Source organism: Miniopterus natalensis, chromosome 9 (assembly GCF_054644295.1).
Source record: "Miniopterus natalensis isolate mMinNat1 chromosome 9, mMinNat1.hap1, whole genome shotgun sequence".
NCBI lineage: Eukaryota > Metazoa > Chordata > Mammalia > Chiroptera > Miniopteridae > Miniopterus > Miniopterus natalensis.
The window spans coordinates 41839869-41857461 of NC_142089.1; the positions used below are offsets into that span (position 1 = coordinate 41839869).

The 17593-nt window shown below is 43.2% G+C and overlaps 1 protein-coding gene across 1 annotated transcript in view; it reads right to left on the reverse strand.

The window, feature by feature from the left end:
- WLS (Wnt ligand secretion mediator) overlaps nt 1-17593 on the reverse strand; it is a 98189-nt gene that overhangs the window by 13896 nt on the left and 66700 nt on the right. The window contains exons 4-10 of the mRNA XM_087820510.1: nt 13971-14132; nt 12496-12632; nt 9226-9394; nt 7822-7919; nt 7396-7459; nt 5127-5270; nt 3785-3868 (exon numbers count right to left, since the gene is read on the reverse strand). Of these exons, the coding sequence (XP_087676636.1) occupies nt 3785-3868; nt 5127-5270; nt 7396-7459; nt 7822-7919; nt 9226-9394; nt 12496-12632; nt 13971-14132 (858 nt within the window). The remainder of the gene's footprint in view (nt 1-3784; nt 3869-5126; nt 5271-7395; nt 7460-7821; nt 7920-9225; nt 9395-12495; nt 12633-13970; nt 14133-17593) is intronic.

Sequence of the window (17593 nt, forward strand, 5' to 3'; positions counted from 1 at the left end):
TATTTCTATCCTGTTTTTCCTGATTTAACATTTGAACAATTTACTTTTGTGTGAAACCACCCAATTATACCCCTGGAGCCAAGTGAAGGTCAAATCCTTTTACACCCAGTAGTCTTGACAACCAACATTCCACTTAACAACAAGATTTCCAAATCCCAGACACAGGCTCTCTTACTGGAAACATTTCCTCTGTAAGTAACAGAATGAAGTGATCACACATACAAAAAAAAAGGGCTGGGGACAGGCTCTCTGGGAGTTTGCTGCTTATGGCCTGACTAGAATGTCAGGCACCCGGGGGTTCCCTTAGTGAAGGTTGCTGACCTTCTCCCCTGCATTGCACTTCTGTTCCCTACTGCTCGTCACCTCTAAATGGAACGCCTCTTTCTTTTCCAGAGGGAAGGGGCTAAAATACTAGACTGTGATGTGCCATCTCTTGGTTGCTAGGACTGAGCCATTAAAATGGCAGGCATTAAAAGACTGCACCTCAGTGCCCATCTACAAAGCCTCAAGGTCATCGCATTCCACAGCTTCTGTCAGCCTTTCATTCCTGGCCTCAGAGCTTCAATATCCTGGTGAGATCCCCTCGCATTATATTTCAGGGGCTTAAATGCAAGCTCTCCCAGCAAGCCCAAGAGTATAATGGAAGTTTTAATACATTCCTTTTACCTAAGACTGGGATCTATTTCAAAAAGTTACCCAATAGGTTTTCTTTCAGGTGAGCTCATTGCTGAGACATTCCAAAATGACATTAAAAAATAAATCCTCTGATGACTATATTAATACAGTACCCGGGACACTCAGAGTTATGCCTGAAAACGTCTTAGATATCTATAAATAAACCTTTAAAAAAAACCAAACCACCCAGCAGGAGGAATGTGAGGAGCTAATGGAATCCAAAAGACCTCATTGCTACCCCCTTAGAGTTCAAATCCACTCCGGACCAACTGTCACAGCAGATATAAAAAGCTAGCCACGGGCTGGAGCTATCTTAGAAAATACTGGGGCGATGGAATATTAATCTTTTTCTCAAAAGAAAAGCCACAAACCCTGCTCCTTGGAAGACTGACCTCTTTTGCTTTAAAAAGGTACACTGACTAAACATGTACAAGGTTAAATTTGGACAACATATAACTGCCTTAAACATCAGCCCAATGTCCCTTCTTGACTTCAGGGAGCAGAGACTCTGCAGAGACAAGAGAGTAAGTAGGATGGGGCTGTGGGAGAAAGACTTCAGCTTTCGAAAGCGGCAGGAACAAAGCCCTAGCCGGCTGCTCAGCGGTTAGAGCGCTGGCCCGAGGACTGATGGGTCCCCGGTTCGATTCCAGCCAAGGGCATGTCATACCTCCGTTGCAGCTCAATCCTCGGCCCCGGTCCTTGTGCAAGCAGGAGGCGACCAATGGACGTGTGTCTCTCACATCGATGTTTCTGTTTCTTTCTCTCTCTCCCTTCTACTCTCTCTGAAAAGCAATGGAAAAAATATCCTTGGGGGAGGATTAAAAAAACCCAAAAGTGGCAGGAACGTGTGTTAGGACCAAAAGTGCCCTTCCTGGGAGCGTGTCTTGGTATTGCCTTTTATCCCTCAGCCTACCTTACCGGGAGGGGGGGGGGGGCCCGCTCTCCCGCCTGGCAGGCCGGCTGTATTAAGCACGTTGCCAGGCCTGCAAAGCACTTTGGTCACACGAGGGACTGAGCCAAAGGATAAGGGGGGCCTGCCACACAACCTGTTTGAGCCTCAGTTGGCTGAATAAAGAACTCATTCAGAATCTGAAATATTTTCACGGCATCGGGAGTGGAGAATGAAGTTTCCAAGGCTTTATAAACAAACAGTCTGATACAAACACAGCGCTGTTGTAAGTCAAAGCAGACGTGGGGAACAGAACTTATGAAGATATGTATGCATACATTTTTTATTTTTTTACACATTCACTCCAGCCTTTAGGAGCAGCACTAACACTGCCCAGTGGGCACAGCCAACAGAACTCCAGGACTCCTAACTTGGGTTAAAGGCACCCTTGGGTGTCCTTAATAGAGTTCAAGGTGTTTGTGAACTGCAATAAGAAAAAAAATTATATCTTTATTTTCACCAGTCTCTAACTGAAAGTTACAATTGCTTTTAATTATGAATATAGAAAACAAACCCCCATTATATTAGTACCAACCTATCATTTTGTTACCAATAGAAATCATTTTTTCATATCAGTTAGTTCTAGATATGTATAATTGCAAATATATATCATCTATCATCTATCTATCTATCATCTATCTATCTATCTATCATCTATCATCTATCATCTATCTATCTATCTATCTATCTATCTATCTATCTATCTATCTATCTATCTATCATCTATCTATCTATCATCTATCTATCTATCTATCTATCTATCTATCTATCTATCTATCTATCTATCTGATTCCCTTTAAAATCCAAAGTTTTTTATTTTACTCATTTAAAAATATTCAAAGAAGTGGCCCATAGCCTTCACCAGAGTACCCGAGGTTCATAGCACAAAAAAGTTAGGAGCCCCTATACTAGAAGGAAACTTGCTAGCAGAATGGGGCACGTCTTGTCTTAAGGCTCTGTAAGCACTCCTAACATTTTCAGTTTTGGCCAAATACAGGGATGAGAGAGCAGTTGGTAAAAAAAAAGTAAAAAAGACTGGGTTCTGGTCCCTAACCTATTCTACGTCCTTTGGCACAACATTCGTGCTTTTTGCTCTTCATAAGGCACACCTACTCTTGCTCACAATGCCAGGCACAGTGCAAAGCACTTTGCAAGCATTACTTCGCGGAATCCTGATAGCACCTTCTACGGTGGTACCATTATTACACCCATTTTACAGATAAGAAAATGAAACAGCAGAAATAGGAAATGTCTCTAAGGCTGCTAGATTTCATATTCTAACAAACTGGGATAACAATTCCTACCCATAGGATTTCTGCGAAGCTCAGATGAATGACAGGTACATAATACATTAGATGTAAATAGTAACTCCCAAGACAAGTTACCAATATTTTAAAATCATTAGCATTCTTAAGATTTTCAAGTACAGCCCCGCCGGGCGTGGCTCAGCCGTTGAGCGCTGACCTAAAATCCAGGAGATCCCAGTTCGAGTCCTGATCAGGGCACATGCCAGGGCTGCGGGCTCGAGCCCCAGTCCGGGGAGTGCCGGAGGCAGCTGATCAATGACTCTCTCATCATTGATGTTCCTATCTCTCTCTCCCTCTCCCTTTCTCTCTCTGAAATCAATAAAGACATATTTAAAAAAAAAAAAAAAAGCAAGATTTTCAAGTGCAGCAAAATGTTGAGTTTTGGAAATAAACAGCAGAAAGACGAGGTTCTATCAAAGGGATTTTTGAATTTCATTTCATGTTTAAGTGGCAATGTAATTACTACAAAGAATAGCTAATGGACTGCAAAAGGATCTACGTTAATCCTAGATAAGGAACCAATCAGATTAATGCTGGCTTGTTGGTGTTCTGCTACCGGGCTTGAAGTTCATTCTCTGAAGTAAATGAAACAAATGCTCTTCAATGTGGCTGCAGGCTGTTAATTTACTTAGCAACTTTTGCTCCCTCGAGGCCATACTGAAAGGGAATATTCAGTCTACCTCTGGCCCGATAATGATGAGACCCACCCTGAAGCCTAAAAACCATGGCTTGATCAGCTGCCCAGCATGAGAGCTTCTCTGCTCCTTTCTCAGTAGCTCTACAGAATTTTCTGTGCAGAGAAGAAGCACCTCTCCAGGGACATGCTCACCCTGACCTCTCAGGGTCAACTTACCTGACTAACAATGAAGAAGATGACAGTCATGGCAGCACAGGCCAAGGTGATAAGCATGAGGAACTTGAACCTGAAAATTAGTCCCTATTAGGAAAGAGAGAAGGAGTAGTTTAACATTCCACCAGCCACCAGCAATCCTTATCTCAATATGTAAATGTATAAAAAGCTAATTTTAAAGAAATCCATAAAACCAAATTCCTAAGAGTGAGTGTAAAATAATTTCACATAGTAACATTTCTCCCGCAGAGGTGAATGTGGCTGGAAAATGTATTGAGCCAAATATTTCCTATGTTCTTATCTCTCATAAAACAGTAACAGCAGAGCCTGGGAAATTATATTCACAGCACATCGTGAGGCTGCTAATTTCCCTGCTAAGCTGGTTATGCTTCTCTGCAAGGGTTCAAAGTTACCAAATCCAACTTTTCTGCAGTTGAAATAAAATTCTGCTCCAGTGAACAAAAAGAAATGTGCATATTAATCAACATGAAGTGGACTTGGTTGAGTTTTTTCATGTGTCACTCTAGCTCTAGAGATAGGCAAAGCTTTAGAAAGTGCCCCCCGTTTCTGAGAGGAGGGTTGAAGGGAACTTGTGTTTTGGGGAGGGATGCCTCTTACTGCAGATCCACTGAATGTAGAAACCCTGTGGTTCTGCCATTTCTGTTTCTCTTTTCACAGAGGAATTAGGCCCATGTCTCTGAGGACAGCCACTTGGACATGAGCCCAAAGGGATCCTTGAGAAATTAAGAATGGGTTGCCTGCATTAGAGACTTGAGGATGCTGAGTGTTTCTCTTTTGTGAGGCACATAATCTATAAACAGAGATTACTGAGCTCTATCTGAGCACAATATTTGGCCCAAATATCTGAGTACCTGCTGGATATTTCAGGGGAACTGTGGCTTCCTGGAGTCTAGAAATCAGATCCCCTGGGCTGAACTCCAGTCTTAGGGCTGATTTTCAGCAAGAGAACCTTAACTAATACCTCACCCCAAGCCAAATCCCAGTTCTACCATACTCAAATCTCCCACCTAGTATGCACCTACATTCCACCCCAAAGCTGAAGAACCTGCAGGACAAGTTTACTCCTCACTGGGGACAGAAATACATTTATACCTCAGAAAACTCCAAGATTTAGAGTCCAGCTAGGTGCTTCTCAGAGTAGGATTTAGCCTCGTATTTTGCCCAGAGATCCCATATTACATGTAAATCTCTCAATGTGTGTGTGTATTTGAAATATAGGCTTCTAACCTCCAGGTGTAGGGCGGTATGTGTGGTGCGTGCGTGCGTGTGTGTTTACACATCAGGCAGGAGATCCTGAGTACCATTTGCTGAATGACCTGCTTACCTCATAGTGCAGCCGCCGGACTTTGCTCATGGCTGGCAGGCTGGACTGCTTCCCGCTGATGTTCCGAAACACCTGGAACACCATGAAGCACAGAAAGAGGAAGTACAGGCAGAGGCAGATGCCAGCCACAATGATGAAGGCCATCTGACAGTGTCCAGTAAAGGAAATGGCAGGGAAGCCAAGGACACGCGCGCTTCTCCCCGGCTCTGGGGCAACACCGTTTCTCTCCAGGTAGTTTTCAGGGGGACAGAGGTTTTCTGACACAAAAGTACCACAGACAAGAATGTTCCAAATTGCTTTCTAAGCCAAATAAGAGAAAAGGAGCTTTGCTTATTAAAAATGCAGACTCTAGCCCTGGCCCGTATGGCTCAGTTGGCTGGGCATCAATCACCCTGTGCACCTAAACATTGCTGGTTCAATTCCCAGTCAGGGCATGTGCCTGGGTTATGGGCTCAATCCCCAGTAGGGGTCATGCAGGACGCAGCCACAATGTTCTACTCTCACATCAATGTTTTTCTCTCTTTCTCTCCTCTCCATTCTTCCCTCTCTAAAAAAAAAGTCAATAAAAATATTTTTTTAAAAATGCACTCTAGGGCCCACCCTAGACCTACCAAATCAGAATCTGCCTTTTAACAAGGTCCTCAGGTGACTCATATGCACAATAAATTTGAAAAGCACTAAAATATTAGATATTAGTTGCAAAATACTGATCAGGTAGACAGCTGTATTAAAATCACCAGAGGAGTTAAAATACAAGTGATCCAGGTCTCTCACTGCAGGTATGTGGAATCAGATTTTCCAAGGGACAGGACACCATGTATAACCATGTTTGGGAATCATCAGGCTAGTCCCTGGATTTTTATAATGAGATTGAGATGCCCTGGAGTCAGGAGGGGATGGAGTGGGGTTGGATGCAACAGCTGTTAAGGGAATGAAGGTCTTGAAGTAAATCCAGGCATGAAGTTCTGTCTGCAATCTTCTGTCCAGCACAAAAACAATCTTGTCAAATGGAACAGGGCGCAGAAGGACACATCGCTAAGGTAGGACTTGAGAGGGGTGGCAATATACTCTGAGACCGAGCAGGGCGGCTCTAAGACCTATCTTTAAAGTTTATCTGAGAACCATCAAGGCTTGGGGTAGAGTGAGCTGGCTTGGGAGACAGGTGATCCGATTTCAACTCCTTCCTGCTACAACTCTACCCCAAATTGCATATTTTAAAATATTTCAACAAGTGTGAACTCAGCATGTATATTCTACTAAATAATATATTTAAGGAAGTTTTTCCTTCTTCCCTAAAATCAATAGTACCCTGGAATGATGGGAACATAGTTATTTGCTTCAGGACTTGAAATTTTATTTGCCCTCCTGGAGCTCCATCATATCTGTAGAACAAAAGGGTTGGAGTAGACTTAACATTATATATATATATATTCCCTGTCTGGTGCAGCTAACATTTTTTGGAGCGATGTGGGGAAAGGGGAACTCAACTCTCTTATCTTTAAGATAATGATACTACTCATTTAGTTTGCTCAGAAACTTCTTGTGATAATAAAAAGCCAATATAAATAAACATCATAGCCAGAGAGAGCCTATTTCCCAGCACGTGACAAGATATTATCCATCAGGAAAGCACACAACCCAAGCCTTTCTCTCCTCTTCAGAGGAGTCTTTTTTTCTCCCAAAGGATTTAACATATTGTTCAGAAAGATAAAATATTTAAATCCAGCATCCTAAAAGGGATAAGCTAAGACTGTCACTTCTGCTTCATGAAGATGACTCAGACAGAGTTTCTGCCAACCAACCAGAAGCCTCGGGGACGCGCTGGAACTAATCACCTTAGCCTTATCTCCGCTTGGTCTGGGAAATGAATAGCAGCAGGACCGTCTGCCAGGGCGCCAAGGTCACCGTGAGCAGTCTTACACTGATGAATTCAGAAACTGCCTCTCCCACAAGGAGCCCAGGGAAAAGCGAGTCCTGCTTCGGCCTGCGGTAAGCGGGGGCAGAATGGGTCATTTAGACGGGCCAGCAGCACCAGCAACTCTGACGCTTCGGCCACAGGGACGCGCTGCAGTCTCATTCTGCCCGCCCTCACCCGGGCTTGAAAGCGAGCATTAATTCCTCTCATTATTTGCTTTAATTGCGCCGTTATCATTGGTCTAAGGATCAAAGCTCCGGCTGAGCACATATGGAGAACATCATTAGAAAATGATCTTGGGGATCAGGCGGCTATGGGAAGAAAGAAAACCCCGAGCCCATCCAGGAAGGATACAGCCAGCTCTGTTCCAACATCTGTAGTCCAGATACTGTAGAAGGGATTCGTGAGCTGTACCCCTCTACAAAGAGAAACGAGATGGAAAAGCAAGACACAATTAATACAGAGGCAAAGGGAAACTTTCCTTTTGCTATATTCTTAGCTTTTCAGCTGGAGGGGTGGCGGTTGTATTTAGACTAAAAGTCACAGAGGACTTAAGTAGAAAAGGAGTTTGAAGAAATAGTCAGCCCAGATAGTTTGCATCTAGAAAGAGCTCTGCCTTTGATTCAATCCCAGTCCCTATCTGAGGATGTGACCATGTCCAACCCTTTTATTCCACAGGCTCCCAACCACCCTTCTCCCTTCCAAATACACCTCCTGAAGAGCCAGCAGTGGGCACAGTGACATGCATTTCAGCCCAGAGTCCCACAGGCATCCGCTCACCTCTCACACATGTCAAATATGAAGAGGCAGAAAGACCCAACGGCAATGGGCCCGACTTGCTTCCAATACCCTGCTATGTGATTCCGCTCATGCTGATCCTGATGAAGGCCAAGTTGAGAAATGAGATAAAGATGGTGGGGTGTGCAAAGCAATTCTATAGGTAAGTCAGTCACTCAAACAATCCTTGCTGACAACCTGCTGTGTATCGAGCATCGTGCTAGGCTCTAGGCATACAAGAATGGGTGAGACCAAAATCTGTTCCTAAGGGCTCTCATAGTAGTAACAACAGGATGCTATGGGGACACAAAGCGAGGTCTTGTAGTTTAAATACTTCAGAATTAAATTCCTATGTGACTTATCCCTTGTGTTTGTTAAGGTGAGGGTGGTCCCCAGAGGACTAAATAAAGACTCTAAGGCATTAAAATATGTCAAATGTAATAGGTCTCATGGTTAGGAAAATAAATAGATGTTCTCCCTGTTTTTAAAACAAAGATGGTTCCTCTTGATACATATACAAAGATGCTAAAAGACAGAAAATTAAGGGGTGTAAAGTGAGAAAATGGAGAAAGGCAAAAGACATATTTTAGAATCCAGGCTGGGACCCAGGTGGTACAGTCCCAACCAATTCACTCCGGGCAGTCCACCCCAGCAGGCTGTCCTGCTGCTGTCCCTGAGTCCCCTCTACTCCTGTTCCTGCTGCTGAGGGCTCATTCTCAGTGTGTCATGGTTCGCTAGGACCCTCATGCCTACCCTGGCAGTAGGCAAAGCCTTTTTCTCTTCTCACCGCTCTCCTGGAAGGGCTGCCAGGCTTCAGAAGCAATGACCAAACCAGCATGGAATTTACAAACAGCCCACTCAACTAGGAAGCCCATGTGCTCACATGGGCCCAAGCTCCAGCTGGCATATCCTTTTAGCCACAACGTGCTGGCAGCACCAATCTTATTTTTGTCCACAGTACCTTCGATCCCTCTTGAAATATGATTTGGTGTGAGTGCAAACTGACCAGGGAGGTTAGTGTTTCATGGTAACAGGGGTTACTAGGCCACCTGGCCAAATTGCCAGCTGGAGAGAACTGGGCTCACATTATCTGGTGGTTACTTTGGTTCTGGGGACAAGCAAAGAAGAAGCCAAATGGAAAAGAAATAATAATAATCATTAATCTTGGTGTGTTTACTTTCTACTAAGTATGTTACTCACATTTAAATCTCACAAAAACCCTAAATCTCATTTTATAGATGAGGAACTTGAGATTCAGAGTGATCAAGCCACTTGCCTAAGGCGACTCAGCTAACCAATGGTGAAGCAGAAACTTGAACCGAGAGCCCAACTCCAGAGCTCACTCACATAACCACTAATTTATTCTGCCTCATCCACTGTCCCTTCCCCAGCGGCTCTGACTCTTACCATCATGTGCTCGCCACAGAAGATGATCCAGAAGGAGAGAAGCATTGCATAGAAGATGCCCTGTCGAATATCACCAAACAATAGCATCCAGGTCCAGTCAAACCCAATGGAAAACCATTCCACTGGGATATTGATAAAAGTCATGGAAATCCCAAGGGCAAAGATGACTCTGGTGATGAGAAAATATCAGGAAAACAACTTTATTCATTTGGGAAGCAGATCTTCAAAAATTAGAAGCCAGCTTGGGGAAGTCAGATGGTACTTATTGGGACTGAAGCCATATGAGCAGTTTCTTAGCTCTCATAATGAATTTCTACACAGAGATGCAGAATGTCTTATTTTGTTGGGACCACTGTAGAATGAAAGAGGCTATCTTAACCTTTCTGGATAATTGAACCTAACCTCCTTAATCCCTGGGACTTTATTTTGGTATCAGCTCAGATTAAAAGCTTCCTACAATGTTTTCACCCTCCCTTGCCTTCGTAATCAGACCTCATTGAATGTAATTATCCTCTCTTACCTATTCAGGTCATCATTAACGTGATCATTAAGAACATTCATTATTATTATGCTTTCCTCAGCAACTATGAATTATATAAGCATATTCATTTCAATAATAAATGACCCCAAACAATATGAGATGCAAATTCTTTTAGTGGCTTGTTTAGCGCTTATTTTGCTTTTCCCCATCACACTATTAATTGCTATTTCTCTATCAAAATATTCATTTAGTTACTGATTTATTCCTACTTTCACTCATTATAATGAAATACGTATGTTTATTAAACACATTATGTACCAAGCATTTTGTTAGGGCTATAAATACCTAAATAAATAGGACTAGTTCTTACACTCATAGAATATATTTAGTGCCTCAGTCAGATAAAGAGATAAAGTGTGATAAGTAATATAATAGAAATTTGCACAGGCTGCTACTGGCGCATCTAACTTTGACAGATACTGAGCTGAGTTGTGAGTCAAGGTTAAGTAGGTGGAAGGGCATTCTAAGCAGAGGGAAATGGCTGGATGGAGGCACAGAAGCTTGGAACAGCCTGAAGCATTTGGGAATCTGCATGTAGCACATAGCAGAGAATGTCAGGACATGATGCCAGAGAAGTGAACAGAGCTGAGCTCACGGGGAAACTTGCATACCTCATTAGAGACTTGCAATTAACCCTGAAAGAACTGAAGATAAAAAAGGTTGAAAAATGGAGAGACATGATTCATTCATTCATTCAACAAATTCATATTTATTGAGTTCCTGCTATGTACCAGTCACTATTGTAGACACTAGGGATGTACTAGCAAACAATACAAAGATCCTGCTCTAGTGAGACCTGTGTTCAGATGGGGTGAGAGGAGAGGTATGGGAAGAAAGATAATAAATAAATAGAGAATGAGTATTATAAAGAAAAATAAGGCAAGGTACGAAAATGGAGAGTGGTGCTATTTTATATATAGTGGATAGGGAAAAGCCTCTAAGATAAGAGACATGAGAGCAGGGCCTGACAGAAATGAGGAATTGAGCCACAGATATATCTGGGTTAAGAGCATTTCAGATAAAGAGAACAGCAAGTGCAAAGGTCCTGGGGTCAGAGCATGCTAAGCATGTTTGAGCACCATCAAGGGGATGGTAGGTGGTGAAGAAGATAGGAGATAAAATCAGAGGTAGCAAGAGTCCAGAGCATCTAGGGCTTTATAAACTAGGGCAAAGGAGATGCAAAGCCAATAGAGAGCTTTGAGCAGGGAAATGACATGATCTGATTTACACTTAAAAGGGAACAATCTGGCTGCAGTGTGAATAGACTATAGGGAGGAAAATGGTAGAAGAAAGGAGAGCAGTTGAGAGGCTATTTCCAATAAACCAGGTGAGAAATGACAGTGGGTTAGATTAAGATGGTAGCAATGAAAATGGTGAGATATCCTGGTGGATTGGATGAGAAGAGTGAAAAAACAGAAGTAAAGGATGGCTCCTACATGTGTAGCCTGAGCAAAGGGACAGGAGGAATTACCATTTCCCAAGATGGGAACAGCTGGGAGAGGAGCAAGTTTGAAATGGGAGGATATCAATTGCTTTTTGCACATATTACATTTTTGTGCAAGTGAAGATATTGAATAACAGTTGGAATATTTGAATCTAGAGTTGGGAGAGGCTGAAGTTGATGATTACAAATGAAGAGTCATCATTTAGAAGATTTTTTAAACCATGAGATTAGATGAGATCACCCAAGGAATAAGCACAATAAAGAGAAAAGTTTAAGTTTAAGACGTTGGAAAGTTGGTTGGAAACAGCCATGGAGGCTGAGTGATGGTCAGCAACGGAGGGGAACAATCACAAGAAGGGTGGGGGAGGCTCTGAAAAAGGGGAGTGATCAATCATGGCAAATGCTGATGAGGAGTCAAGAAAAGCAAGGACTGAGAAATGACCACTGGATCTGGAGTTCGAAGGTCACTGGTGATTCTGTCAGGGGTGGTTTCATGGGGGGAGTGTAAGGGGGGTGTTGAAATGGGCTTAAGGAAAAATAGGAGAAGATACAGACACGCTTTTTGAGGAGTTTTGCTGTAAAAAAAAATGGTGTGATGGCTTCAGGGGGAAATGGGAAAGGGAAAAGTTTTGTTTAAGAATGGGAGATGGTAGAGAGTATTGGTACGCTACTGGGAATAATTCAGCAAAAAGGGAAGTCAGTAATAAGGGAGAGAAAGGGGGTATGTCTACAGGAGCGGCGTCCTTCTGGGCTGGGCTCAGACAGGCAGCTGACCCACTGTCACAGACAGAAGTATCTGACTCAGACCATGAGGATGAGGAACACGGCCAGAATAAAGAGCCAAAAAGATAGGACCTATTGGGTTTAATAAAAGTCTGTATGTGAAAGCTGGAGGAAAAGAAAAAGTCCAAAATGACTCCTGGTCAAATCACTAGTCCAAGTAACACACTCACCACTTGAACTAGACCCCACAAAACCAGGAGCACGGCAGGCAGGGCGCGCGATGCTGCGTCCCCACGAGCGCGCTGGCCCGGCCGCTGCGGCTCGGCTGCTTGGCCATCAGCCCCCGCGGGAAAGGCCGCCGGCTCAGTTCCCGGGCAGAGCCACGCCCTGGCTGCGGGCTGGGTCCCTGGCAGGGGCGTGCAGGAGGCAGCTGATGGATGTTTGCTCTCACACTGACGTTTCTCTCTCTCCCTCTCCCTTCCTCTCTCTCTAAAAAGAAAGAAATAAAAATCTTAAAGAAAAAAAAAGAAAAAAAAAAGAGTGCTCCAAAACCAGCTCTTACTTTTCGAGAAGCACCGGGGGCCGGGACATCATGGTAATTCTCCTCCAGTACCACACCATAATGATGAAGATGCTGGGTGTAAGGAAGGTCTTCATGGCAAACCACACCTTGGTGAAGCCTCCATTTTGGTGGATTGCCTAGAGAGAGGCCAACATAATTTTGAAGGTGAATATATCTTAGTGTTATTTTCTATCAGCAAATGCATTTTGGAGATAGGTAACGGGACACCTTGTCTGTTGAACTGTCCAGATCAAAAGCTTTCACATTCAGAGCATATACTGACCTCATACCACCCCCAGCCCCTTCTCAGGCATTCTAGAAATATAAATCAAAAGACATAAAAATGGACCCTCTCTATACTAAGGGAATGATTAAGAATACAATCAAGGATTTTTTCTGTAAGGCTTTCATTGAAAAATTTGACATACCTTATTTAGATGCCCAAAGTTGAGATTGGTAAAATGTATTAAGGTAAATCTATATAGTGAAATAAATGCTAAGCAGTATCACAAAGTGTGCATGTGCGTGTCTGTATTTATATATTATTATATATTTATATATAATATTCATTCACTGTACATATAAAATATTCACAATATAACATTAACATATTCACAAAATACCATTAAATTTAAAAAGCAAGGAACAAAAGTGTGAATTGAGCATGATCCCATTTTTTTGCACATGAAGGATTATATATGAATATATGTATAGAAAAAAATCTGAAATCCAAACCTCAATAGTGATTATTTCTATATGGTTGGACATTACAGTTAATTTTTATATTCTATGTGTTTACTTGTGCTTTTTTAAAAATATATCTTCATTGATTTCAGAGAGAGGAAGGGAGAGGAAGAGAGATAGAAACATCAATGATGGGAGAGTCATTGATGGGCTGCCTCCTGCACGTCCCCTGCTGGAGATCCAGCCTGCACAACCCAGGCATGTGCTCTGACCGGAAATCGAACCTTGATCTCCTGGATCATAGGTTGATGCTCAACCACTGAGCCATGCCTGACTGAGCTACTTGTGCTTTTTAATTTTCTACAATAAATGTGTATTTCTTGTGTAACTATTTTTAGATTAAAAAAAGTTATCTCCTTACTCCATGTTCTAATTTTCCCCATTAAACAAAATAACTGGAAAGAACCTAAAATACCCATTAACATTTGTGCTTGCAAGTTGAAACATGTAAAAAAAAATTTGCTTTTATCTTGGTGTTATTCATTATGCAATTGTGATCATTATAACATCTTTGATGGGAGCAATTATTACATTATTTTTCATTTCTATAATCTCTCACACAAATTTATGATCCCAGCCATCATGGGTATGTGTTATTATTCCTATTTCTCAGATGAGAAGACTGAGGCATGGAGATGCCGAGAGTGAGATGTGAGTTACCTTCTAACACACGTGCTCCATAATCAGTGTTCTAGTGCCACAGGCTCCCTGGGTCAATTCTATTCACTTACCACCAACCGAATATCCTTTATCTCCCCAATCCCAATGTTGATTTTCTTCTTCTCATTCACAGGCAGCCGGATGTTTAGAAGGTAGTACTTATGAGCCACAGACCCAATTTCCATGAAAGGAAGGACATCACACTCATAGTAACGGCCCTCATGCTCTGGGGTCTGGAAGAAGAACAGAGGTTTTGAGGCAGGTCACTATTTCCAATAGACTGTCTGAACTGTCTTACCTTTGCCTCCTATCACGCATTCTAAAAAGATAATGCTTAAAGTTATACCTTAAAGAGGTACAGATAATAGGGCACACTGGAGGCATAATATCCACGGGCTGCCCTCCCCCTTAAAAAAAAAAATCTAAAAACCAAAACCCACTAGCCACGTTTGAGGTAGAACCTAAAATGTTAGGTAAAAAGCAGAAATCTCTTCTCTCTATTTCCACTTTTCTCAGGGCTTTCACCCTCATTTGAGCCTCACAATCAGATTCATCTGTTCTACCAGGTCTGCATGCTTTTTATTTGCAGCCTGTCAGTGGAAACCTGTAGGGCTCTGTGGAACAGTCAATTTCTTAAATGTTCAGGAGGAAGCCCTTGCTGATATTCATCAGTCTTAGGTAATGGCTAGTTACTTATATGGTTCTGGCCAGCAAGAGTTGCTGAAAATATCTGCTTTTTATTGATTTGAAAGAAAAAGAAGCAACTCCAGGAACCCTTGCAATTTGGGGAAGACAGAAAGGGATGAAAGGTAATAATGGGATTAGTTTGAGACGCTCACGTGGAATTTTCTACCCCAAAGCTCCTTAACTGCCCAAGAGGCAAGATGAAAGGAGCAGGAATTTTAACTAAATAAAAATTAATCCCAGTTTCTAAAAGAAGACTCTTACACTTCCTGCCAAATAATTGAAGAGGTACAGCCCCGGGCATGGCAGTGGGAGACTGGAGAGTAGAGGCACCCGTCGTTTTGAAAACTAAATTCCGCTCCCCCTCACCAGGACTTCTGGCTTTGTGTCCCTGCCAAGGGGTAGGGGTGTGGGGTAAATATGGGCATGTGGAGGCATCAGCTTTAGCAGCCAGGGACTTTTTCCTGATAAAAGAGATGAGTGTCCAGCCATCAATGTTTTATGCCAGCTTCAATGTTTGCTGATCAAGTGACAGGGAAGACCTAAGTATGTTGTTCCCAAGCCTAAATTCTCAGGACTTCTATACTGTTCTGCATATCTTCAGAGTAAAACGTCTAGTGGAAAAATCAGAAAGAAGGTAGTGAGTCTATAGTCTAACTAGTATATGAAGAGTCTCCTGTCCCTTCTGTGATCTTAGGGAGTTCTTTATTGGAGAGTCAGAGCTTAGGATGCAATGAACAGACCTCTATAGAAAGACAAAAGACACATGACAAAGGAGAGGTAGAGCAGGCAAATATCTGGCTTATACGTTTCCAATCTTCCATTCCCTACTCATGGCAGATGTCGCTAATCAATCATGATAGTTTTTCATCCTCTAAGGTTTGAGGGGCTCTTATCAGAACTACTGAGACAGGCCAGTAAGCAAGAACAAGCGGAACAGGGAAACTGAGACAGACGGTTAAACAGCAGGTAAACCTAGTAAATCCTATATTCCCTAAACCAGGGAATAAATAAAATGCTTGAGAATAAATTGTTTGCACTTGTCCTCTCCAGCCAGAGGGTAAAGAGCTTAAATCATCCTATTCAGGGAGACAGCAGAAATCCAATTAGTGCCATTTGCCAATCATACTCAAGGACAGATGAAGTTAAGAGAATAAACCTCATTGTGGTACATCAGCATAAAGCTGATGAATATTCTATTGAGATCCTCCCCTAAGACCTCCCCTAAACACCCAACCTTTAAAATCCCTCAAAACAAAGGTTCCAGCAAACGCTCTCCCTCCCAGGAGCATGCTAGCACCTCCTCCCACTTCTTTTTCCACAGGCATGCATCTCCTAAACTCTAAGGGAACCCGTGAGACTTGCAACCAGGGCAGCAATGGGCAGTGGCCGTTCATCCCAGGCAAACCCCCTGAACCTGTCCCCAAAGCCCCCTTTTCTCTGACTTTATTTTTTTAAAATATATCTTTATTGATTTCAGAGAGAGGGAGGGAGAGGGGGAGAGAGAGAGATAGAAACATCAATGATGAGAGAGTCACTGACAGGCTGCCTCCCGCAGGCCCCCAACTGGGGATCGAGCCCGCGACCAGGGCATATGCCCTCACCGGGAATCGAACCACAATCTCCTGGATCATAGGTCGATGCTCAACTGCTGAGCCACACCCGGCTGGGCTTTCCTCTGACTTCTTAGTGAGCCAAAGTAGACCAGCCTAGGCTCATTTCCCCAGCCCTTTCTTGTTTCTTGTTTCACATCCCTAGCTTTAATAAATGTACTCTGAAATTCACCTGGACTCATATTGTAAAATTTTTCCTGCACGAAGTCAAGAACCCACACACTACCAGCTGGCCCTAGGCAGACCCGCTCAGGGCCAGTTCCCCTTTCCGGTAACACTACTGTGGTAGGCAGTTAGACAGACACGGGCAAAGCAAGGACCATGGGCCAGGCACAGGTCACCAGGGTGGAAAGCCCTGGGTGCCTAGTAAAGGACAAGTGTAGGGTGGGATCTCATCCCCAGGGTGACCTTTCCTCCCCTCGCATATTGTTATTCATGTGGTTTGGATCCCCTGACCTTTCCTCCCTAGAGATCTAGCCCTCAGTTGTATTTCAGATCCAGGCCCAGAAAAGCAACAAAATCAGACTACTGACCTCAGGACCAGCTGCACTGAATAATGACTCCTGCCCTGGCGCCGACCTAGACACTGAATCAGTGAAGACCACAACCCTGAAAGGACACACCTGAAAGCTGCTGAATATTCTATTGAGATCTTCCCCTGGAACCTCCCCTAAAATCTCCACCCTTAAAACCCTTAGGAGGAGGACCCAGAGTGCTTTTCCTCCGGGAGCATGCCTGTCCCTTTCCCACCCCTCCTCTTCCTCCTCCCTCCCCTCCCCCCCTCCCCCCAGGCTCATTACCATTAGCTTCTTCACTCCCAAGCTCCAAGGGCCCTTCCTTTACCTCTATAACTTGTTTCCTAAGCTCATTTCTTCTACAAATTATTTCTTCTACCTCTGGATTTTTACAAATAAATGTTCTCTTGTAGTTGGGAGTCTTGGCTCTGAATTCTCTCCTAGCTGGAACTCAAGTACCGAGGCTGCTGAACCCAGGTCTGGTCTGACCCCACTGGTCTGACACCTGGTGCCTTTCCTGCTGCTTACAGCACTACCAGTTGATTAGACCTGGCTTATGGAATTAAAAAAAATTCTTCTGTAGAAAGAATCCTGCTTCTTACCCAAACTTCATCTGCAGGCTGGATGATTCTTCCTGTATAGGTTGTTTGTCTCTCCTCCCTGCTCCTTTCTCTTTCTTATACTTACAAATCAGGGTTAGTATTAGGCCTCTGCAGGAACAACTGAAAATACCATATAGGCTCTAATTCAGCCTCAGATGAAGCTGCATTGAGGATGCTGATGACCCTCTGTGGTAACAGCAAGAAGAGGGTTTTCTGATGTGTTTCCAATCCGAGTCTTGTTTTATTTCTAGAAATTGAGAGTTTGAGGGGGAAGGGACAA